Source organism: Miniopterus natalensis, chromosome 4 (genome assembly GCF_054644295.1).
Source record: "Miniopterus natalensis isolate mMinNat1 chromosome 4, mMinNat1.hap1, whole genome shotgun sequence".
NCBI classification, from domain to species: domain Eukaryota; kingdom Metazoa; phylum Chordata; class Mammalia; order Chiroptera; family Miniopteridae; genus Miniopterus; species Miniopterus natalensis.
Genome location: NC_142084.1, coordinates 68,302,269 through 68,328,778, shown reverse-complemented (window position 1 = coordinate 68,328,778; position 26,510 = coordinate 68,302,269). Strand labels below are relative to the sequence as shown.

General features: G+C 41.1%; 1 protein-coding gene across 1 annotated transcript; it reads right to left on the bottom strand.

Annotated features, from left to right (window-relative positions):
* Positions 1-608: 608 nt before the first annotated feature.
* LOC107533256 (uncharacterized) lies at positions 609-25,426 on the bottom strand. Its single transcript, XM_016207857.2, is given in 11 exon segments — positions 609-1,180; positions 1,182-1,208; positions 1,210-2,442; positions 11,480-11,531; positions 11,735-11,861; positions 13,798-13,877; positions 17,844-17,881; positions 17,883-18,938; positions 19,357-19,417; positions 19,610-19,736; positions 25,392-25,426. Coding segments are annotated over 11 exon segments (3,084 nt in total). The 5' UTR covers positions 25,395-25,426; the 3' UTR covers positions 609-900.
* Between the last annotated feature and the right edge of the window lie 1,084 nt (positions 25,427-26,510).

Genomic DNA, 26,510 nt, shown 5'->3' with positions numbered 1-26,510 from the left:
GATATGAATGGTAGAAGGGTGCACGACTACAACCTAGGACCTGTAGGAGTGACAGGGAACCGAATCCTCAACCTTTGGTCCGAGGGCTAACTGAGCTAAACCCGCCAGGGCACAAACACTTTTCTAAAATTTATTGAACCACCCCCTACTAGCCTTAAACAAATCACTTTCAGCACTCATTCTACGAGTGTCTTTCAGGAGGTCAGCATGTGTTTTTGCTTTTTCACATATCACTTCCTCCAATATGCTGTCATGGGCTGCTTTTCGTTTATCCAAATCAACAATAGTTTTTCTGCATCTTCAGCTGCCTGTGATCATTGCTTCTCTCACACCCTTAGCAACATTAGCACTCTTAATGACCTCTTTGTTTTAAAAGTGTGCTATCGTCCATATCACCAGCAACAAAAGCATTTTCGCCATTGCTGCTTGAGAGACTTTTTTGTCAAGCTGAAGTACCAGCATGAAAGGGCTGTCAGTTGGAAAACCAGAGTTTGGTTCGGACAACTGGAAAACAGAGACATTTTTTATTGTTGCTACTCTTCACCAGAGGATATTTTTTCCATTGATTTTTTGAAAGAGTGGGGGGGGGGAGAGGAGACAGAGAGAAACATTGATGTGAGAGAGACACGCAATCGGTTGCCTCCTGCACACTCCCTGACAGGGTCCAGGCATCAAACCCACAACCCAGGTGTGTGTCCTTCACCAGAAATCCAACCCTCGACCCTTTGGTGTGTGGGCTGGTGCTCTAACCACTGAGCAACACTGGCCAGGGCAACAACCAAGACATTTTTTCTGTGAATAACTTGGTCGAGAACTGAATTGTTTGAGATGGGAAAAGTTTAAGAACTGAGATTTGACTGTATATGGTTCTCTCCACTGTGCACTCACAATCTCTGATTTTCAAAGGGTTGTGTTACAAATGAAGGCTTTTCCACATTCCTTACATTCATAGGTATTTCTCTGGTATGAGTTTATTCCTGTCTTTGTGAGGAATTGTTCTGTGGAGGCTTTACCACATTGTTTACATTCATAGGGTTTTTCTCCAGTTTGAAATCTTTTGTGTCTTTGACACAAACTAAGGCAAGTAAATGCTTTCCCACATTCCTTACACTTATACGTGTTATTTCAAGTATGTATTTTCAGGTGTCTTTGAAGGGAACTGTGAGAAATGTAGACTTTAACACTGTTTACATTCATAGAGCCTCTCTCATGTGAGTCCTTTCATGTGTTTGTAAAGAATGATGAGACCTGAAGGCCTTTCCACACTCCTTACATTCACAGGGTTTCTCTGCAGTGTGAATTCTTTCATGTATTCGAAGATTACTCAGATACCTGAATACTTTACCACATTTTTTACACGCATAGGGCTTCTCTCCAGTGTGAGATATTGCGTGTATTTGTAAGGAACTATAATATCTAAAGGCTTTTCCACATTCCTTACATTCATAGCGTTTGTCTCTAGCATGGGAATTTTTGTGTGTTTGTAAATAACTGAAAGACCTGAAGACTTCCCCACATTCCTTACATTCATAGGATTCCTCTCCTGTGTGAATCTTTTCATGTGATTTTAAGTAACGGGAAGATCTGAAGGCTTTTCCACAATTCTTACATTCATAGGGTTTCTCAGCACTGTGAATTTTTTCATGATTTCGAAGATAACTAGGATCACTGAATGCTTTACTACATGTTTTACATTCATAGGGTTTCTCTCCAGTGTGAGACCTTTCATGCGTTTGTAAGGACCTATAATATCTGAATGCTTTTCCACATTCCTTACATTCATAAGGTTTCTCTCCTGTGTGAGCCCATTTGTGTGGTTGTAAAGAACTGCAAGATCTGAACGCCTTTCCACATTCCTTACATTCATAGGGCTTTTCTGCAGTGTGAGTTCTTTCATGTGTTTGAAGATTACTAAAATATCTGAATGCTTTACTACATTTTTGACATTCATATAGTTTTTCTTCCATATGACTTCTTTCATGTCTTTGACAACTTCGATAATTTCTGAGGGCTTTCCCACAGTATCTGCATTGACAGAGCTTCTCTCCAGGGTGGGTTCTCTCACATATTTGAAGTGAAGTTGAAGAACTAAAGGTTTTCCCGCATTCCTTACATTGATAGGCTTTTTCTCCATTGTGATTTCGTTCATGTTTTTCAAAACACTGAAGATAACTAAAGGCTCTCCCACATATGTTACATTTATATGGCTTCTCTCCATATTTCTGATACTCAGAGGGCTTGTGTCCAGTGTGACATCTGATGTACCTATTTTGTGATGAATGATGCATGAAGACTTCCCCACATTCACTATATTTGCATGGTTTTACTCCAGGAAGAGTCTTCTTGTTTAGACTGAGGTTTGGAATAAGACTGAAGTTTTCTCCACACTGACTACTGTTTTCCCCTTCACCAAGTCTCTCTAACATAAGACTTCTGTAAAAAAAACAGGCAAATTATTAATGATTTCTTCTTACTGAACTTATATTAGAATATTTGAACATTTTTATGATTCATAGCAAAAGTATAGATTTTCTGCCTTGTGTACATTGATTGAAATTCAATACACTGAAAGCTCTAGAAGAAAAACTTCACCCTTGTTATTATCAATATAGTGATATTCAGAGGCAGGTTTAAGATAACAGTATAGTTTGCTGCTGAACTCCCTCCCTCCCAAGAACACATCAGTCCAGCTGGCATGGCTCAGTGGTTGAGCATAGACCTGTGATCCAGAAGATCACAGTTCAATTCCTGCTCAGGGCACATGCCCGGGTTGTGGGCTCGATTCCCAGTGGGGGGAGGGGGGGTGCAGGAGGCAGCCTATCAATGACTCTCTCACCATTGGTGTTTCTATCTCTCTCTCCCTCTGCCTTCCTCTCTCTGAAATCAATAAAAATATATTTTTTAAAAAAGAATACATCAAATGTACACCTATATTTAGAGCAGCAATTCCTCTTGGGTGATAACTATTAGTAAATCGAACAGCTTCTGCACAACAAGCAAGAGAGACTACATAGACAAAGTTGGGGAACCACAAGAGCTCTCCAGGAGCTGAGGGAACAACCCAGTACCAAAGCAACTGGTGAGCATCGTTGTATACATTCCCCTGCATGTGGATAGTGGGCAAGAGAGCTATCCAGATTTTCTGGCCAACCTTCAGGGCGCTGTAGTATGCCCTCAGCCACCTGTCCTAGAGCTAGATCTAGCAGAAACAGGAGGGCACCACAGCTTGTATACAAGGCGATCCTTCCACCTGGAAAATTGATCCAACAGGTGCAGAAAGGTGCTGCTTTGTACACCCACTTTGTTGCATGTGCAAGCAGGGCTCCCCGTGTAGAGAGAGTGCAGAACCAACAAAATGCTGTGGTATTTGCCTGCAGGACTACCCTGTCCAGAGAAAGTGCAAAGGTAGTGGAGCACTATTGTGCGCTCACATGAAGCTGCTCCTCCTTGAGAGACTGTGGAGCTAGAAAAATGCTGCAATATTCACATGCTGGATTTCCCTTCCAGAGAAAGTGCAGAGATAGTGGGTGCAGTTGCACATGCATGTGGGACTGCCCTGTCTGAGAAAAATGCAGAGCTAGCAAGACTTTGCAGTATCCAACATGCAGGGTTGCCCCATGCAAAGTGAATGGGGTACTGCTATGCAATCTGTACCCCACCCAGATTGGGTACAGAATTCACAACTAAAGGCTGTGTGTGTAGGCAAGGCTACCCCACCCAGAGCTAGCAGGGCATTGAGATGCATGCATGCAGAGTTGCCATGCCCAAACCCTGCTTTGACAGAGGACAATTAAAGCAACAGGGCATACACATATGGCTAGCCATGCAGAATGAATGGGGCACAGCTGAGTGCACAAGGAGCTGCACTGCCCAGAAAGGGAGCACAACTAGCAAAGTGCGGCTGTGTGCACACAGCAGGCTTACACAACCTGGAGAGTGGCAAGCTTATAGGATGCTGAGACACAAGCAGTGAAGCAGGCCCACCCACACCCTGCTGATAGCAGACAGTAAATCAAGAGGTTAAGCTAAGAGCACAACAAGAAGCACCATCTACACCAGGCAGCCCCACCCAGATTAGAAGGAATAGGCAACATGCATACGCAAGGCTGCCCCACCCAGAATCCACTCCTTCAGGCCAGGTGACACCAGGCAGTGTACCCACCCACCCCAACTAAAACCTGCAAAAACTATTCGACACAGTCTACACAGAGACCACTTTTTTAAGACTAGGAGAGAGAGCTATTACACCCAACTCGTAGAAACAAACACAGAAAGTCAAAAGAAAATAGGAAGACAGAAGAATACGCCCCAAAATGAAGGGACAACAATAAGATTCCAGAGAAAAGTCCTAATGAAACAGAGATAAGTAATTTGCCCAATAAAGAATCCAATGAAACAGTCATAAAGATGCTTAACAAACTTCAGAGTAGAATACAGGAAATTAGCACTTCAACAAAGAGACAGAAAAAGTAATGAACCAAATAGAGATAAAGAATACAATAACTGAAATGAAGTATACATTACAAGGAATCAACAGCAGTTTAGTTAATACAGAAGAACAGAGTACCAACCTGGAAGACAAAATAGTGGAAATCACCCAATCAAAACAACAAGTTAAAAAATAATATAAAAAAATGAGGATAGTATAAGAGAGCTCTGGGATAACATCAAGAGCCCTAATATTTGAATTACAGGGATTTCAGAAGGAGAAGTGAGACAGAAAGGGGCAAAAAGAATATTTGAAGAAATAATGGCTGGAAACTTTCCCAACCTGGGAAAGGAAACAGACATACAGGTTCAGGAAGTATAGACAGTTCCAAACAACATGAAGTCAAGAGACCCATACCAAGACATATTGTAATTAAAACAGTATATGTTAAGGATTAAGAGAAAATCTTAAAGGCAGCAAGAATGAAACAAATCACATACAAGTGATAGTCTATAAGGCTATCAGCTGATTTCTCAGAAGCAACTCTACCGGCCAGAAGGGAGTGGCAGGAAATTATTAAAGTGTTGAAAGAAAGAAATTTACAACCTAGAATGAAAAGAGTTTCCCAGACAAGCAAAAACAAAAGGATCATATGATTTCACTCATATGTGGAATCTAATGAACAAAATAAACTAAAAAACAAAATACAAACAGACTCATAGAGAGAGAGACAGATTGACAGACTGACAGGGGAGAGGGGATAGGAGGGCTAGATGAAAAAGATGAAGGGATTAAGGAAAAAAACAATAACAAAAAAATATCTCATACACAGGGACAGGGGCATTGAGGGGAGGCAGAAGAAGGTAAAGGGGGGATAAATGGAGATAGAAGGAGACCTAACCTGGGGTGGTGAACACACAATACAATATACAGATGATTTATTATAGAATTGTACACTTGAAACCTATATAATTTTATTAACCAATGTCACCCCAATAAATTCCATTAAAAAAATAATAAAAAGAAGTTCACAACCACTAAACCAGCTTTAAAAGAAATGTTAAAATGTCTCCTTTATACAGAAAAACAAAGGACATACCAGAAAAAATATAGGAAAGAAAACAATCTTACTAGTAGAGGAAAATAAACAATAATCACAGTGAATCAATCACTTAAAAACTAATATGAAGAATACCAACAGCAGCCCGGCCGGGTGTGGCTCAGCGGTTGAGCGTCAACCTAGGATCCAGGCGATCGGGGTTCGATTCCCGGTCAGGGCACATGCCCGGGTTGTGGGTTTGATCAATGACTCTCTTATCATTGATGTTTCTATCTCTCTCTCTCCCTCTCCTTTCCCCTCTCTGAAATCAATAAAGATATATTTTTTTAAGAATACCAACAGCATATTTCACAGAGCTAGAACAAATATTCCAAAAATCTATATGGAACCAAAAAAGACCCCAAATAGCCACAGCAATCTTGAGAAAGAAGAACAAAGTTGGAGGGATCACTTTACTGGGTATCAAACCATACTACAAAGCCATTGTAATCAAAACAGCCTGGTACTGGTACAACAACAGACATATAGATCAATGGAACATAACAGAGACCCCAGAAACAGATCCACACCATTATGATCAATTAATATTTGACAAAGGAGGGAAGAGCATACAATGGAGTAAAGACAGTCTCCTCAATAAATGGTGTTGGGCCCAGCTGGGCATAGCTCAGTGGTTGAGCATCAACCTATGATCCAGGAGACGGAGGTTTGATTCCCAGTCAGGGTGCATGCCCGGGTTGCAGGCTTGATCTCCAGTCAGGGCCGTGCAGGAGGCAGCTGATCAATGACTCTCATCACTGATGTTTCTCTCTCTCTCCCTCCCTCTCTCTAAGATCAATAAAGATATATTAAAAATAATGATAATAATAAAAATAATAAAGAGTGCTGGGATAATTGGACAGATACATGCAAAAAAATGAAACTAAATCACCAACTTACTCCATACACAAGAATAAATTCAAAATGGATAAAAGACTTAAATGTAAGTTGCAAAACCATAAAAATCCTGGAAGAAAACATAGGCAGTAAAGTCACAGACATCTCACGTAGTAGAATTTTCACCAATACATCTCCTAGGGCAAGAGAAACTAAAGAAAAAATAAACAAATGGGACTACATCAAACTAAAAAGCTTCTGCACAGCCAAGGAAATCAGCCTCAAAATACAAAGGAAATCCACGTATGGGAGAACATATTTGCCAAGGATGCATCTGATAAGGGGCTAATTTCCAAAGTGTACAAAGAACTCATACAACTCAACAAGAAGACAATCCAATTTAAAAATGGGCAAAGGACCTGACTAGACACTTCTCCAAAGAGGACATACAGATGGACAAGAGACATATGAAAAAATGCTCAAAGTCTCTAATCATCAGAGAGATGCAAATTAAAACCACAATGAGGTATCACTTCACACCTGTCAGAAGGGTACCATCAACAAATGACACATGCTGGCGAGGGTGTGGAGAAAGGGGAACACTGGTGCACTGCTGGTGGGAATGCAGACTGTGCAGCCACTATGGAAGACAGCAATGAGGTTCCTCAAAAAATTAAAAATAGAACTGCCTTTTGATCTAGTGATACCACTTCTAAGAATATATCCTAAGAAACCTGAAACACTAATCAGAAAGAATATATGCACCCTATGTTCATAGCAGCACAATTTACAATAGCTAAGATCTGGAAACAGCCCAAGTGCCCATCAGTAGATGAATGGATAAAAAAAACTGTGGGACATTTACACCATGATGCAGCTGTTAAGAAGAAGGGTCTCTTTGGGACAGTATGGATGGACCTGGAGAATATTATGCTAAGCAAAATAAGCCAGGCAGAGAAAGACAAACATCACATGATCTCACTTATATGTGGAATCTAAAGAACATAATAAACTGATGAACAAAATAGATTCAGTGACATAGAAGCATGGAGCAGACTGACTAGTCTCAGATGGAAGGTAGGGGTGGGTAGGTGGGTGGGTATTAACCAAAAAATTTATATGCATATATGCATAACCCATGGACCCAGGCAATAGTGTGGTGAAGGCCTGGGCGGGGAGTGGGCTCGGGGTGGAAGGGGACAATGGGGAGAAAAGGGGACATCTGTAATATTTTCAACAATAAAGATAAAATTTTTAAAAAACTAATATGAAGGTTAAAAGACAATCGCAGCAAAATTAACTATAACTATAATAAATAGTCAGGAGATACACAAAAAGATAAAAACATGAAACCAAAAACATGAAGAGTGGAGGAGGGAGTAAAAATGTAGTGCTTTTAGAATGTGGTTGACCTTAAATGCCTATCAGATTAAAATAGACTCCTATAAATATAGGTGGGTACATATAAACCTCATGTCAACCACAAACCAAAAACCTAGAAAAAATGAAGAGAAAGGAATCTAATTAAAACACTAGAAAACCGACAAATCAAAAGAAACAAGATCAAGAAAAGAAATAAAAACAACCAAAAAACAACAAAAAGGCAGTAAGTACAAACCCACCAATAATTACTTTACATGTAAATGGATTAATGCTACAATCAAAAGGCATAAAGTGCCAGAATAGATAAAAAGCTGACCATCTGTATGCTGCTTACAAGACACTCACTTTAGATTAAAAGACACACATGGACAGAAAGTGAAGGAATGGAAAAAGGTATTCATGTAAACAGAAATGAAAAGAAGCCAGGGTAGCAATACTCATATCAGACAAAATAGACTTTAAAACAAAGAATGTGAAAAAGAGACGAGGACATTAGTTTTAAAGGGGTAAATCCCAGAAGAGGATATAAAAATTGTAAATATCTATAGACCCAACATAGGAGCATCCAAGTATATAAAGCTACTAAGAGAAATAATGGCAAAAATTAACAGTAATACTGTAATAGTTGGTAACTTCTACTTACCTCAATGGATAGATCATTCAGACAGGAAATTAATGAGAAAATAATGGATTTCAATGCCACATTAGACCAGTTTGACTTAATAAATTTTTATAGAGCATTTCACCCAAAAACTGTAGGTTACACATTTTTCTCAAGTACAGATGGAATATTTTCCAGGATACATTACATACTAGGCCACAAGACAAGCCTCAGTAAATTTAAGAAGACTGAAATTATATCAAGCATATTTTCTGACCAAAATGGAATGAAATGAGAAATCAACTACAGGAAGAACAACAGAAAAAATGCAAATATCCGGAGATTAAACAACATGCTCCCTAAACAAACAATGAATCAAACAAGACATTACAAACTACCTTGTGACAAATGAAAATGAAAACACAACCTTACAAAATTTATGGGATGCAGCAAAAGCAGTTATAAGAAGGAAGTTTATAGCTATATAGGCCTACCTCAAGCAGCAGAAAAAAATTCCAAATAAATACTCTAAATTTACACCTAAAGGAAATAGAAAAAGAGGAACAAACAAAACCCAAAGTAGGTAGAAGGAATTAATAAATATCAAAGTGGAAATAAACAAAATAAAAAAGAGAGAATAGAAAAAAATCAATGAAACTAAGACCGAGTACATTGAAATGATAAATAAAATGGGCAAACATTGGATAAGACTCATCAAGCAAAACAGAGAGAACACAAATAAACACAAGCAGAAATGAAAGAGGAGAGATTACAACCGAAACCACAGAAATACAAAGGATCATTAAAGAATACTATAAATAATTATATGCCAACAAATGGACAATCTAGGAAAAATATATAAATTTCTAAAAACACAGTCTTCTAAGACTAAACCAGGAATAAACAAAGAATATGAACAGACATATTGCTAGTGATGAAATTGAAGCAGTAATAAAAATCTCCTAACAAACAAAAGCCCAGGACTAGATAGATTCACAAGTGAATTCCACCAAACATTTTAAAGAAGGATAAGTAACTGTCCTCAGACTATTCCAAAAAAACTGAAGAGGCAGGAACACTTCCAGACTCATTCTATGAGATCACTATTACTGCAATACCAAAACCAGACAAAGACTACACATCACAGGCCAACAGCCCTAGATGAATATAGATGCCAACATTTTCAACAAAATACTAACAAACCAAATTCAACAGTACATTAAAAGGATTATACACATTATCGGGTGGGCATTACTCCTAGAGTGCAATGGAGGTTCACCACCTGCAAAACAATGTGATTCGCCACATCAGTAAGACGAAGGGAAAAAATTCATATGATCTCAATAGATGCAGAAAAGGCATTTGACAGAATCAACATCCACTTATGATAAAAAAAAAAACTCTAAGAAAAGTGGGTATAGAAGGAACTTAGCTCAACTTGATAAAGGTTATACACATCACAAACCCACAGCTAACATCACACTCAATGGTGAAAAACTGAAAGCTTTTCCTCTAAGATCAGGAACAAGACAAGGAAGCCCACTCTTACCACTATTATGTAATATAGCAGTATCAGAAGCCCTAGCCACAGCAATCAGACAAACAAGAAAAACAAATAAAAGGCATCCAAAATTGGAAAATAAGTAAAACTGCCACAATTTGCAGATGACATAATATATGTAGAAAACCCTAAGGAATTCACCAAAAAATTAATAGGAAAAAAATTCAATAGAGTACCAGAATACAAACTTAATATACAGAAATTTGTCACATTCCTATGTACTAACAACAAATAATCAGAAGAAGAAATTAAGAAAACAATCAAAATACCAAAGACATTCTTCTCAAAACTAGATCAAACAATCCTAAAATACATATGAAACCAAAAAAGAGCATGGGTAGACAAAACAATCTTGAGAAAGGAGAACAAAGCTGGAGTTCCCACACTCCCTGATTTGAAACTATATTACAAGGCTAAAGAAATCAAAACAGCATGGTACTGTCATAAAAACAGACAGTAAATCAGCATATCAACCCAAAATTGTAGTACCTCCAAAAATGGCACACCAACTTGGGTACAAAAAAAGAAAAAAAAGTGGGCAGAGGACATGAAAAGACATTTCTCAAAAAAACCCCCACAGAAATAGCCAATGGACATAAAAAGATGCTTGATATCACTAATCAACAAGAAAATGCAAATTAAAACCACAATGAGATACCATCTCACACTCATCAGAATGGCTATTATAAAATAATGAACAAATAACATGTTGGCGAGGATGTAGAGAAAAGGGAAGCCCTGTGCACTGCTGTGGGACTGCTAATTGGGATAACCATGATGGAAAACAGTATGGAGATTTCTCAAAAAACTAAAAATAGATCTACCATAAGATGCAGCAATTCCACTTAAAACACTGCTTTGAAAGGGTATATATACTCCTATGTTCACTGCAACATTATTTATAATAAGCAAGATAGATGAATGAAGATGTGGTACGTATGTATGTATGTACGTGTGTGTGTGTGTATAATGGAATATTACTTAGCCAATTAAAAAAATAAATCTTGCCTTTGCAACAACATAGATGGACCTAAGTGAAATAAGTCAAACACCGTATGGTTTCACTTATATGTGGAATCCATAAAAACGAAACAAATAAAGAAAAAGAACAAAAACAGACTCACAGAAACAGAGATCAAAGGGATGGTTACCAGAGAGGAAGAAGTAGGGGGAATGAGTAAAAAAGGTAGAGTCAGAACAGGGTGATAGATTTACACGGTGAAAGATGATGACTACAATTAATGGGGAGATCATATTATAAGGTATAAAAATGTTAAATCACTGTATTGTACACCTGAAACTAATATAACAAATATAATATGTATACCAACTATAGTTAAATAAATTTAAAAAAACAGCAAAAAAGTGATATTTATGTGAAGGATTTATTTGTGCTATTTCTATGTAAACTAGTTTGCAAACACTGAATATCTGTCATATATAAAAAAGTAATTTGATAATTTTCTGAGAAGAAATGTGAAGTAAGGGTTGCTTTGGTTGCTTCTTTTAAAAATTTTGTAGCATAACTGATTTCTCATGTGAGATAGTGCTTTCTGTTGTGTGACTCACTTTTGTTTTCTTTTCTGGTCTTCTTCCATGTCATAATCTTCCCATTTTTTACCTAAAATGAAGACCCAGAAAATTGGTTCCAAAATACTAGAAATCGTACAAAAATTATTAGATTCTAGTTCTATGATGAGCTGTGACAATGCCCAATTTATTTACCAATATCCTCCCTCCCCACATTCCACATCTTAGGACAATGTTGAGGGCCAAGAAACACTTGTTCTCTAGTTGACAGTGAAGGGAGCTTGTCATCCTTACCTATGGAGACCAGGTTCCTGAAGGTTTCCCACATCACATCTCTGTAGAGTTTCTTCTGTGAAAGATTCAGTAAAGCCCATTCCTCTAGGGTGAAGTTCACAGCTACATCTTCAAAGGCCACAGAGTCCTAAAATATCCCAATAGGTGTAGAGTAGGATGTGTGAGACTGACAGCACTGGACACCCAGACTCCATTTATAGGAAGGATGTGTAAACACATGGAAATTATCAACATATTTTTACTGTAACCACATTACTTTTTTTTAAAATGACAGGATTCAAATAATTTGGGGGAACGACAAAAGTGCTATATAAATGAAACTAGTATCATTTTCAGACCATCAATTCCCTATACAAAAAATTCTTTCATCTCCATTTTAGTCACCATTTATTGGACTCCATAAAACGGTCACATCTGCATGAGGTTTCAATGAATAAAAACATAGTGAAGAACTGGAAGCTTTTTTTTCTATTCCCATCACCAAAAACAGAGAGTCCAGGAGGTTTGTGAAATTCCAACTATAACGAAGCCTAGCTGGCCATACATATTGCCTCCAGACCATCAGAAGCGCAGACATGCCTCGCTTTATTTAGCTTTGCTTTACTGTGCTTGGTATATATTATTGAGACAAGACCCTCTGCCAGCAATAAGATTATGACTCACTGAAGGAGCAGATGATGGTTAGCATTTTTAGAAGTTTTTTTTTTTTTTCAATCCTCACGAGTATATGTTTATTGATTTTAGAGAGAGGGGATGACAGAGAGAAAGAAAGAGATTGATGCGAGAGAGAAACACCGGTCTGCTGCCTCTCATACTCCCCCCAACTAGACCAGGGATCAAACCAGCAACCTAAGTATGTGCCTTGACTGGAATCAAATTCAAAAACCTTTGGTGCATGGATGACACTCCAACCCACTGAGCCACATCAGCCAGGGAAGAAATAACATATTTTTATTTTTTAAAAAAGATATCTTTATTGGTTTCAGAGAGAGGAAGGGAGAGAGAGAGAGAGAGAAACATCAATGATGAGAAAGTCATTAATTGGCTGCCTCGCCCTGCACCGGGGACTGAGCCCACAACCTGGGCATGTGCCCTGACCTGGAATCGAACCTCAATCTCCTGGATTATAGGTTGATGCTCAATCACTGAGCCATACCGGCCAGGCCAGAAATAACATATTTTTAAAGTATATACAGTGATCTTTTAGACATAGTGCTATTACACACTTAACAGACTGCAGTACAATGTAAACAGAACTTCTTTATACACCAGGAAATCAAAAGTCATGGGACTTTATTGAAACACTGACTTTATTCGATGGCCTAGAATATCTGTGAAGTATGTGTGTAATCAGAGGCAGCTGGCTGAATGAAAATATTCTTAAGGGAAACACTGCTTTTACCTTGTGTAATATTGATCACAAAACTGAATTCTTCCTTTCTCTGTATAGAAAGTTATTTGGAACTAACAGCGCAGATAGGAAGACATGACAACTTGCACCACAAAAATCCCTACACTTGTGTCTCAGTGCCACTTCCTGACCATTTTTGACACACACAGGCATACACTGAGCTAATAATATGCTAGAAGTGCGCTCCCTAGCACAACCATAGCAGTCTATCCTGAGCCCAGCTGACACTGAGGAATGGGTTAAAAGCTGCAGATTGCAAGAGTCCATTGACACAGTTTGATGGTTATCTGCCCATTATAAGTTACATGAAGGTGTCAGCAGTACTTTCCTCCAAAAGAAAACATTTCCATTCCTGTCAGGAGGGTGTTTCTTACCCAGCCACTCTAGAGAATTCCCTCCCTTCTTGTCACTTCCAAGTGCCCCATGGAGTAAAGAAGTGTGACAGCTCAACCCCTGAGCATGGGAATCCCTCAGTTGATGACACCACACACGACCAACAGGATACGGAAGGGTTTATGATGCCCACAATTGAGTCTTTGGGAAGAGTAAGGAAGGCCTCTCAATCAGGCATGAAATAGTTTTAGAGAGCATGGAAAAGTGCATGAACTTGTTTTATTGAGCTTAGGGTGTGGGCTAGGGTGAGTTCACACACAAGAGCAGTAACTTGTGAGGATTCGATCTCTTGCTGCCCCATTGGAGGCGGCAGTTGGGCTTTCTTATCACCTTGTACAGCTGTAGGCACAAGGGGAAGAAGGAGGGGTGCAGTTTAAAAGCTGTCAGCTGTTAATGAAAAAATGGAGTCAGAGACCTCCAGTTTCTGGCCTGGCATTTCAGTAATTTAGAGTATGTCATTCCTGACCTCACTAGAGAAATAAAAAAAAAAAAGAACTTCTCTTCTGAGATCCATCAGAGCATTTAGGACACAGGATAACACAGTGTCTCCAAAATATGCAAAGAGAAAACAAACACGGCATTCAGAAAAATGCTCCAAATATTCTGCTCCTGGCATGACCTACCAAAAAACAAAAAAACTCCACGCAATATCCATGAATCCCAGAACTACCTGCTTTACACAGAAGGTTTAAAAATACATCTCATATCTCCAGGGTCTCTTACTTAAAAGGAACAAAAATTCTACTTAGTTGCACAATTTTCTTTCATTAATGACATTTTTCTCATTTGTCTTACATTTTTAATCCCAAGAAACCAAAACTCTTATTTCCCACATGGGAATAAAATTACCACGTGCTCAGGGAAACTAGAGTGAAAGGCTGCACTATTCAGTGGATAAATGATCCAGAGGAAAGAAACAGAGGCACTGGAATCAGCTCAGATGAGCAGCCTGCTTCCCCCAGGACAGAAGGAAAGCCACTTTCAGAAGGTCCCACATTCTGAACTCTCCAGGTTGACACAGAACCCCTGGAGTGGAACAGCCCCTGGGGAAGGAGGGGAGGGACACCTGAGCAGCCCCAGGAATGAAGTCTGGGAGCCCCAACACCTCCTCCCCCTGGGGAATAATGGAAATGTTTCCTCTCTCAGGCCTCAGCTCACAATGAAGAAATGCTCAGCTGGATTCAGTGTCAGATTCTGACCCAAATGAACTCCCAAATTCATGGACCATGATTCAGGACACAGACTCCTTTCACAGACTTTCTCAATGTGCACAAATTACACTCTGAGTGCACCTGCACTGTGGATGCAAAACTCCAATCTATGCCTAGAAACAGGCCCAGGGGAACTACAAGTAAAACCTCAGAAGGGGCATCTCCCCTCCCCCATGTGCACCTGCACCCCCAGCTTTAAGGGCTGTAGCTTCTTAGTGTAAAGGCTCCTTCCATGGTTGGTGTGAGCAGGTAGGACACCTGCAGGGGAGGCTCCCCAGGAACAGCCAACTGAGCAAGTACTTCCCTTTGCAGGCTCAAAGGGTTCTTAGCTTGGGTCACTGACCACAGGCTTCTGCCCCCCACTGGAGGTGCTCTGGACCACCCTATATTTGTTCAATGACACAAAGCCAGGGTTTGAATAATCTGGCAAAAATGCTCAAACACAGTCTTCAAGAAAAAAAGGGAAGAAAATTGTCAGGCTGGTGATGGAAGGAGACCTGACTTGTGTGGTAAACACACAATACAATATACAGATGATCAATTGTAGAACTATATAAAACCTGTATAATTTTATTAACTAATGTCACCCAAATAAATTCAATTAAAAAAAATTGTAAGGCACTTTGCTAGCTGAACAAGAAATCTCATAAGCATGTATTGCATTGAAAAAAAAGATGTTAATCATTGTTTTCATAACAGTAAATTTTTTTATAGACTATTACTCATATTTGCATACTTTAGGTCTGCAAGTCGAAGCCCTGGAAATCCATTTGAACTCACCCAAAATAAAAGAGCAGACCTCAGAATATTACTAAAACACGCAGAGGAGGAAAATAGCTTTTAACACATGCAGTGTCATACTGGAATACTGTGGGGGCGTGTATCTAAAATTTACCTCTTATGCCTGTTTGAGACTATTTCATACTGCCTTTCAATATCTATTGATTAAATACATTTTGCATTTGTTGAAAAATTGAGACTTTAAAAAAAGGAATAAATCTTTTCAAGGTGTCACACCCAGGCAGGGGCAGTGCTGACAGGACAGGCCGCCCAGGAAAGTTTCGAGGAGGAACTTTTTCACCCAAAGGCCTTCCCATAGGATGTCAGTGCCCAAGAAAGAGTTCCGGGTACATTTCTCTCATGTAAAATACACACACACACACACACACACTCTCTCTCTCTCTTTCTCTCTCTCTATTAAAATAGCCATCCACTGACTGTGGAAAAGTGGTAATTAAAATATGGGTCTGTTTGAAATGCAACCCAGAAGACAAATAGTTATCATTCTTCAACTGGAGAGGGGAGTTGGCGTTTGGGAATATGGGCAGGGACTTGGAAATTTAGGCAGTTATCGTCACCCCCCCTAAGAAGTCTGGGAGGGTGGAGGGGACAGGGTCGTGGATTTGAGACCCCGCTCCCCAATCATCTGTAAAACTCAGGAAAACAGGTGCCCCTGGGGAGAAAGGAGGGACTTGGAAGCTCAGGGACCACAGCTCTTCCCACACAGGAACCCCGGAGGAGTCAAGATTGTCCCCTGATGGCCTTCCCCGAGGTCACCGCACCCCCGGGAGGCACGGGGCGCAGAGAGGCACTGGGGCCGATGTCGTCGCTGGCAGAGGCTGGAGAGGACGCCGGGCTCAGCGGCCAGCCCAGCCCCCACCTGCGAGGGGAGGAGACTGAGGTCCGAACCCACGCGCCTGGGCGCCGCAGCTAAAGACTCCGGACCTGACCGCGGGGAGGCCGGGTCCAGCCACAGCCTGTTCCAACCAGCCCTTCCTCCCAGTCCTGGGACACCCGGGCCCACACGCTCACCATTTCCCAGCTTCTGGGGTCCCCCAGGCGTCTCCCTGCAGCTACCGCTCGCGGCTTAGGTCACAATGGGGCTGATGCTGAGGCAGATGCACCTGGGCTGTTAACCGCGCCTCTCACGTGACCTGCGCGTCCACGAGGCCGCTCAGTTGGCTGGCGTTGCCTCACCCACCTGCCCTCCTGCGCCTCTGATTGGACAGTTCACAAAGACCCGCCTCCCTTATTTCCCAGCGACAACTGGAGCCTGTCAGATGGCTCAGCAGAGCCAGCGTTGGCCAGTGGGTACGGACTGTCCCTTTCAGGGGCGTTTGCTTTAGTGTATGTATATATACACACACACATATACGTATATATGTATACGTATATATGTGTATATATGTATATTAAATATATGTGTGTGTGCATGCGCATGTTTTAGAGAGAGGGAGAGCGCCTCCGGCTGGCCCCCTCCTGGGGCGGGCTCGAGCTCCCAGCCGCTACCTGTGCCCTGACCAGAACCCAGCCGGCCACCACCCGGTGCATGGGAGGACTCAACCAACTGGGCCACATCACCCGGGCCAGGGATGTTTGCTTTGCTTTGCTTTTCTAATCCTCATCCGAGGATATTTTTTCCGATTGACTTTGGAGAGTGGAAGGCAGGGAGGGGGAGAGAGAAACATTGACCTGAGAGAGACACATCCATTGGTTACCTCCCCTGTGAGCCCTCGACCTGGGTCCGGGATTGAACCTGTAACCAAGGTGTCTGCCCTTGACCAGGAATCCAACCCAGACCCTTACCTCCGCGGGCTAACACTCACCACTGAGCCACACAGGCCAGGGCAACAAGAGAGATTTGAACTGCATGTGTTCACTTATAAGCAACAGCTCAAACCCTTGTTTTTAAAGGATAAGCTCTACGTAGTTTCCCTTCATGGTTGGGAAACCACATGGAGGAATGGTTTAAATTCTACAAAGATTTTTGACTATGTGGGCAGTTGACAGCCCTAATCCACATTAATCAAGGGACAACTGTAATAGAAATCCATATTCCCATAACATAAACTTGGTAAACACAATTTACAATTTTAAAAACAACTCTAATGTTCAAAGTTTTCTGGAACAGCATACATAAATTAATCGAGTCTTATCAGATTATTTATATTTACATTTTTATTTATTTCAGTGGGAGTTTCGACATGTAAAGATGTGGGCAAACTGAAGTCTTTCTCACACTTACATTTACTTACATTTACTAGATTCTATTCGGTGAGTCCTCCTATGCCCTTTGAAAAGAAGTGATCAATACAGGCTTTCCCACATTCTTCACATTTGTATGGTTTCTCTTGTGTGCACTCTCAAATGGAACTGAAGGATTTTGTTACAAGTGAAGGCTTTTTTACATTCCTTGCATTTAAACGGCCTCACTCCAGTATGATTTCTTTCATGGACTTGTAAGGAACTATAATCTCTGTAGGCTTTTCCACATCGTTTACATTCATAGGGTTTCTCTCCAGTGTGAGTCCTTTCGTGTCTTTGATACCAACTGAGGCGAGCGAATGCTTTTCCACATTCCTTACACTGATAAGGAACATTTCCAGTGTGCATTTTCATGTGTACTCGCAGGGAGCTGAGGTAACTGTAGGCTTTACCACAACGCTTACATTCATAAGATTTCCGTCCTGTGTGAGTCTCTCTATGTATTTGTAAGGCACTGTATTGTTTGAATGCTCTTCCACACTCCTTACATTCATAGGGTTTTTCTGCTGTGTGAGTCCATTTGTGTGGTTCTAAGGAACTGTGATATCTGAAGGCCTTTCCACATAACTTACACGCATAGCGTTTCTCTTCAGTGTGACTTCTTTCATGTCTTTGAAAACTTCGGTAATTTCTGAGGGCTTTTCCACAGTGTTTGCAATGATAGGGTTTCTCTCCAGGGTGGGTTCTCTCACAGGTCTGAGGAGAAGCTGAAGGACAAAAGGTTTTCCCATGCACCTTACATTTACGAGGACCATCTGCAGTATGTGCGATCATGTGTCTTTGAAACAAGTTGAGTTCCATAAAGGCTTTTCCACATTTCTTACATTTATAGGTTTTCTCTTCATTGTGAGTCCTTTCATGTTTTTCAATACACCGAAGGGAACTAAAGACTTGCCTACATATGTTACATTTATATGGCTTCTGTCTATATTTCTGATACTCAGAGGGCTTGTGTCCAGTGTGACATCTGGTGTGACTATTATGGGATGAAGGATCCGTGAAGACTTCCCCACACACTCTGTGTTCATATGGTTTTACTCCAGGAAGAGATTGCTTGTTCAGGCTGAGATCTGGACTAAGGCTGATATTTTCTCCCCATTGACTAACCTTTTTCCTTTCACAGATTTTCCTTAACATAAGAATTCTATAAAAACCAAGAAGCACATTATTAATGATTTTTTATTAGTTGTTATTAAAATATTTGAACTACATATTTATGAGTCATACCAAAAGTGTAGGTATTCTGTTTTGCCTGAATTGTTTGAAATTTAATATAATGAAGTCTCTGCAAGACAAGTTCCTCCTTGTTATCAATAAAACAGTGACATTTATATATAGGGTTTAACAATGCTGATTTTTTTGTGATCTATTTTCCAAACACTGACATACATAAAAATGTAATTTGGTGAAAATTTTTTTAGTAGTGTCACATTTAAATTATTACGTGTTAACCAAATACATAACAAAAAAAAGGGGTTATTTCAGTTGCTTCTTTTTAAAATTTAATAGGAAACAGGTTTCCCATCTGAAATACTGCTTTGTATTGTTAAATGTTAACTCACCTTTGCTTTCTCTCCTGGCTTTTGTTCTGATCTTCAGTGTCATGATCTTCCCATTTTTTACCTAAAAAATGAAAACCCAGAAAAGTAATTACAAAATATTAGAAGTATAGTAAAATTAGTGCATTCTACTTCTACGATGAGCTGTGACTATTTGCCAATGTCCTTCCTTCCTACATTACGTCTTATAATATGTTGATGGGTAAGAACCACTTGTCCTCCAAATGAGGAACTAAAGGTAACTTGTAGCCCTTACCTATTGAAGCCAGGTTCCTGGAGGTCTCCCACATTACATCTCTGTAGAGTTTCTTCTGTGAAGGATTTAGTAAAGCCCACTCCTCCAGGGTGAACGTTACAGCCACATCTTCAAGGACGAATGACTCCTAAGACAATTCAATACATGTAGAGTAAAATTTGTGATACTGACAGCACTGGACACCTATAATCCATTTAAGAGAAGGTTATGTATGATTCTGTCATCTTCAAACTATTATTCTATGACTTGATCATCAGAAACTTGCTCTTTGTCCATACTTACTCCCTCATAAATTTAACACCATCAGGAACACATGGAAATTGTTTACACATTTTCAGTGCGCTCACATTATTTTTATTTCTCTAATGACGAAGTTCAGAGCATACTGGGAAATGACAAAAAATGCTATACAAATAAAACAAATATTACCATTTTAATGCCATGACTGCATTTTGAGAAAATTCATTTTCGCCCATATTACTATTTACAGCACTCCCAAGTCAGAGTCGTATCTGTAGTCAACAAAATTTAGTTAAGAACTAGAAGCTTTCCAACCACCAAACATGAGAGTCCACTTGGTCTTTGGTAACTCAAGTTTTAACAAGGTGCAGCAGGCCACATTTTACTGAAGTCCTCCAGGACATTACAAGTAATCAAATGCATGTGGCTGAATAAAAATATTCTATGGAGAAGCACTGCTTTTACCTTGTATATTATTTATCACAGTTTTAGTTCTTCCTTTCCCTTTATGTAGGATGTGATGAGCTAAAACGTTAATCATGTGCCACTTAATGACAAAGAAACATTCTGAGATATGTGTTGTTAGGAAATTTTGTCATTGTGGGAACATAATACAGTGTGCAGACACAAACCTAGAGTATGTAGCCTATCACATGCCTACGCTATATTGTACAGCAGATTGCTCCTAGGCTACAAACCTGTATGGCATATTATCCTACTGAATACTGTAGGCAATTGTAACATAAGAGCAAGTATCTGTGTATCTAAACAATGCCTTCCCTTCTTCTGGGGAACACAAGGGGAAAAAGAAGTTATGAAGTTTTAAAGCTGTCAGCAGTCAATTATCAGTAACTGGAGTTAGAGACTTCAAGTTTCTGCATTGGAATTTAAGTAACTTACAAGATATCATTCCACCAATGACAGGAAAAAAGCCCAGAAACTTGAAATGAACTTCTATTTTTAGAGCCATATGATAATTTAGGTCAGAGGGCATCCTGGTGTTAACAAAATTGGGAAAGAGAAAATAAACGTGACATTTTAAAATATGGCCCAAATATTCTGTTCTAAACACAACCAGTTCTCAAATCTATCTCAGCAAAAAATAATGTAAAAACAACAAAGAACCAAAAAGACAGGAAGCAATACCCATGACCAGGAATCAAAGGCAAGTGCACACATGCCTTTGTTCAAGTGATGGAAAGTACCCATGAAGATGGCAATGCCAGCGGAGCCACACTGCTTGAAGCTCTGGATCACATCCTGCCACAAAGCAGTATAACTGACAAGCTCCTGCATCTGCCCCTCCAGAATGTCTACAGAATTGCTGATGTTGGTACTGTTGTGAGCTGAGTAGAGACTAGTGTTCTCAAACCCATCACGGTGGTGACCTTTGATCCAATCAATGTTACAACTGAAGTAATGTACATTAAAATGCACCATGAGGCTTTGAGTGAAGCTCTTCCTGTAGACAATGTGTACTTCAATGTCAAGAACACGTCAAAGATGTTCGGGTGGCAGTGTGGCTGGCGACAGCAAAAATGACCCCCAAAGGAAGCAGGCTTCACAGCTCAGGTGATCATCCTGAGCCATCCAGGCCAAACCAGAGCTGGATGCGCACGTGTGCTGGGTTGCCACACAGCTGACACTGCTTGCAAATTTGCTGAGCTGAAGGAGAAGACTGACCGTTGTTCTGAAAAAAAATGCTGGAAGATGGCCCAAAGTTTTTGAAATCTGGTGATGCTGCCACTGTTAATATGGCTTCCTGGCAAGCCCATGTGTGTTGAGAGCTTCTCTGGCTATCCTCCTCTGGGCCATTTTGCTGTTCATGACAGGACACAGATAGCTGCTGTGGGTGTCATCAAAGCAGTGGACAAGAAGGCAAAGTCACCAAGACTGCCTTAAGATTTCAGAAGGCTAAATAAATATTATCCCCCCAAAATAGCCACCCCAGTCTTAATTAACGTTGGAAGAATGGTCTCAGAAATGTTTTATCTCAATTGGCCATTTAAGTTAAATAGTAAGACTAGTTAATAATTACAGTGCATTGTAAAACCTTCAGAAAGAAAGAAAATGTTTTGTGGACAATTTGTGTGTGTGTGTGTGGCAGTTTTGAAGTTAGTAGTTTTTAAAATCCATAATTTTTAGAAACAACTTGACCAGGCCCAGCTGAGTGTGGTTCAGTGGTTGAGCACTGACCTAGGATCCAGGAGATTGCAGTTCGCTTCCCGGTCAGGGCACATGCCCAGGTTGCGGGCTCAATCCCCAGTCTGGGGCATGCAGGTGGCAGCCGATCAATGACTCTCTCATCACTGATGTTTCTATCTCTCTCTTTCTCTCCCCCTTCCTCTCTCTGAAATCTATAAAGATATATTTTAAAAAAAAAACAAAACAAAAAACACCAAGAAACTTGACCAAATATCTATCACAGCCCAGCCAGTGTGGCTCAGAGGCTGAGCACTGACTGTGGGTCCAGATCATGGTCCCATTCCTGGGTTGGGGGCTCGATTCCCAGTAGGGGCATTCAGGAGGCAGCCAATCAATGACTCTCTCATCACTGATTTTTCTATCTCTCCTTTCCTCTCTCTGAAATCAATAAAGATACATTTTTTTTAAATCTCACAGAATTTTGAGGCCCATTAAAACAAAGTTTAATGAGAAAAAATAAAGATAAATACAATCTTAAAAGCAGCAAGAGAAAACCAGCTAGATACACAGAGAGGACACCCATAAGACTATCCACTAATTTTTCAGAAGAAACTTTGCAGTCCAGAAAACAGCACAATACATTCAAAAAGATAAATGGGGGGGAAAATCCTACAATCAATACTCTACCCAACAAAGTTACCATTTAAAATCAATGGAGAGATTTAAAAAAAAATTCCCACACAGAAAAAACAACTCAGAGTATCTTGTATATAGAACCTAGGTTTGCCTGGCCGGGTATGACTCAGTGGTTGAGCATTGACCTAGGATCCAGGAGATCGAGGTTCGATTCCTGGTCAGGGCACATGCCCGGGTTGTGGGCTCGATCCCCAGCAGGGGGTATGCAGGAGGCAGCTGATCAATGACTCTCATCATTGATGTTTCTATCTCTCTGTCCCTCTCCCTTCCTCTCTGAAATCAACTTTTAAAAAAACATTTTTTAAAAAACAGAAAAAAGCACCTGAGAACTTAAAGACACCCATCTCACATCTCCATGTTCTCTTGCCTAAACAGAACCAAAATTCTATTAATTCCACAATTTTCTTGCTTTACTCACATGGTATCAATCAACTGAGATTTTAAAAGCCCAAGTGCTAATGTCAAGTAAAATTAAAGAGCTGTAATATTCAATGAAGAAATAAATCCAAAGAAACCCAAGTCTTGAAATCAAAACATAGCAGTCTGCTTCTCTAGAGTTCAGAAGAAAAACATGCATTAAGAAAGCTGAGCATATTCCCAGTGTGAATGAAAAGGAGCTCCATAATAAATCCGACAAAGTTTAGTAAGGGAAACTCACCTCACAGGATGATCAGACCAAATTTTTAACTGAGTAGGTCAGGTAGGGTCACCCAGCCTCAGCATAGGTTTATTACAAGGTTTATCTTCCCTTAAGCAAGCCCTGTCCATTGTTCTTGTGCATCCAGGTTAAGATACTTTGAAGTGCAAGAGTCATCTTTTTCAGACCCCTGAGGTGAAACCACCCTCAAGGGAGCACATAATTTAGTTCCCTGTGCTGTAATCCAATCCTGGTCTTGCTGTCTTTCATCTTCATGTAATCTTTAGATTTCCTCCCTTAATTCCAAAAGTGTTCAAAGAACTGCAAGCTGTCATTCTTAGGAGCATTTTCTCAGTCTTTTGAGATCTTGCTTCTGGGCATATCCTCTGTTTGGATCAAATAAACTCTAATAAACTCTTTTTAAAAATTTCTACTGATTTGGACGTTTTGATGTTGACACCAGTCTAGACACCCCCAGTTGAAACAGAATCCCTACAGCAAGTAAGTCCTTGGGGAAGGAGAGTGGGGACACCTGGGCAGCCATAGGATTGAACTCTGGGAGCTCCACATTCTCTCCCCTCACCTGTAAGCATGGAAGTGCTCCCTCCTCCAGGCTTCCATTCCCAGTGAGAAAACCAAAGACTGAGACTGATTCAGTTTAAGTTCTGACCCAGATGAAACCCCAAATTCATAAACCATTTGTCCATGAGATAAAACACCTCATCCTCAGACTTTCTCAATGTACACAGATTATAATCTGAATGCAAAACAACAAAAAACCTAAAACTGTCTAAACCTAAAAAGCCAGAACTACAGCCTCAGAAAGGGCATCATCACTGCCCCTACCCCACCCCTCCCTGCCGAGTTCCCCATTCCCCACCCCGCCTCGCAACCCCAGCTTTCCAGGGCTTCCTGGCTTTTCTCATGAATCTAACTTGCACAATTCCACTTTGCAAGACTAAGCCCTGAATATATATTTTAAAGCTCCGAAAACAAAACAAACTTAAGAAACTTACTACACATGCCCAGGAAGAAAGAGTGAAAGAATTCTTTAAAAACTGAATATAATACTGCAATATTTTATTTTTTCTAAGTTCACATTTTTTGTGCCTGGTTGGAACCATTTTATACTGTCTTTCGAGCTCTAGTGATTAAATACATTTTACCTGTATTGAAAAAATGAGACTCAGATCAATAAATATTTTCAAGTGACAAACCCAGGGAAGGGACAGTGCTGACAGCAGAGAAGACCCAGGAAAGTTTCCAAAGGGGAACCTCCACCCAAAGGACTTCTTATAGGATGTCTGTGCCCAGGGAGGGTCCTAGGGGAAGAGAAACGGGGATTTCAAACATCTTCCAGGTAGGTGATTACTCTTGGCTTCCTTCTAATGTAAAACATCCACAACAAATATAAATCCTTTAAAAACTGCATTTCATTACTCTTGTTTTTTTTTAAAGACAAACTATTAAAATATCAGGTCCGTTTGAAACGCACCTGAAGGGCTATTAAATAGTTGTTGACGCTGTGACTCAAAGAGGGATAGTTGTTTGGCTTCGGAATTTCCTGAAGGAATCTAAGAACTTAGGGACTTGTTGCCAGTCCTATAATAGCCAATTTGTCCTGGAATAGAGACCCTGCTTCCAAAACATTTGGAAAACTTAGGAGAAAATGGGTCCCCTTGAGGAGAAATAAATAAATGAGGAGCACAGACCACAGCTGCTCCGACGCACGAATCCCCGAAGACTGAGTCCCGACTGTCCCGACGACCGCCCCCCGCGGTCGCTGCACCATCTGGGACGCCGCGGGGCTCGGGCGCAGCGCTACCCCGAGGCTCCAGGCCGAGGTCGCCGCGCGCAGTAACCAACGGGATCCCCGGCGTCCTAACGGCCCAGCCCCGCGCGGCGAGTCTAGGGGACCGAGGTCGTAGCGGCGCCCCCGGCGGACTAGGATCCGCAGACTCCGGACCTGACCCGGGGGGCACCTGACCGAGGGGAACGAGGTCCCCGCCCCAGCCGACTCCAACCACCTCCTCCCCTTCTCCGTACCTGGCCCTGCGCACTCACCATTTCTGGGTTTCCTGGGTCTCCCCGAGTCCTTCCTGCCACCCCCGCCACCTGCGAGGATCACCGCGCCACGGAGGAAGCGGCAGAGCCCCGCGGAAGGCTGAAGCCAAGGAGCGCGCGGTCAACCAGGAAGCGGCGGAGCTGGAACACCTACACCTGGGCGGTGCGCGGCCCCGCCCACGTGCCCAGCGGCGGCCGTGATTGGACAGAAATCAACGCGCACTCCCTTCGTGCCTGATTGACAGAACCAAGACGCTCCGGGCCGCAGCCCACCCAGGCCCCGGGCGGACTCCTCCGCGGCCTCGCACCTTCGGGGCTGACTCGGCTGTGATCGCCTCGCTCTTTGCGAACACGTGGGCGCAGGTGCGCACAGGGAGCTCCTGACTGGGTTTCCGAATGGAGCCGGTATAAGTAATACTGCTTAGAAAGTTCATGTACAAATATTTGTTAGAACACGTTTTCTTTTTTCATGGGTATATACCTAGAAGAGGAATTGATGAGTCCTATGATATTAATAGCTTTACTTTTGGGGTCTGCCAGACTGTATTCCAAAGTGGTTGCACCATTTTGTGTTTGCACCACCGGTGTATAGGGTTCGAATGGCTTCACATACACTCCACATTTGTCTCCCATTTTGCTTCTAGCTACCCTACTGATTGTGAAGTGGTATCTCATTAGGGTTTGAGTCGCCTTGTTTCTTTCTTTCATCCTCACCTGAGGAGGAGATTTTTTCCCATTGCTTTCCAGAGAAAGTGGAAGAGAGAGACACACACATTGATTGGTTGCTTCCTGCACACGCCCTGACGCGGGCAGGGCAGGGAATGGAGCCTGCAACCAAGGTACATGCCCTTCGCTGGAATCGAACCCGAGACTCTTCTGTCTGCGGGCTGACGCTCTAACCACTGAGCCAAACCGGCAGGGCTGAGTTGCCTTTTCTAATGACACTGATGTCAAGCATATTTTCATGTGCTCATGGCCATTTGCATACATAAATTCCTTGGAAAGTGTATATTTATATCCTTTAACATTTTTAATTTGAGTATTTGACTTTATATTTAAATTATAAAGGGTCTTTATTTTCTATATGTCTCTTATCTGCTGTTTAACATTATTTGACTA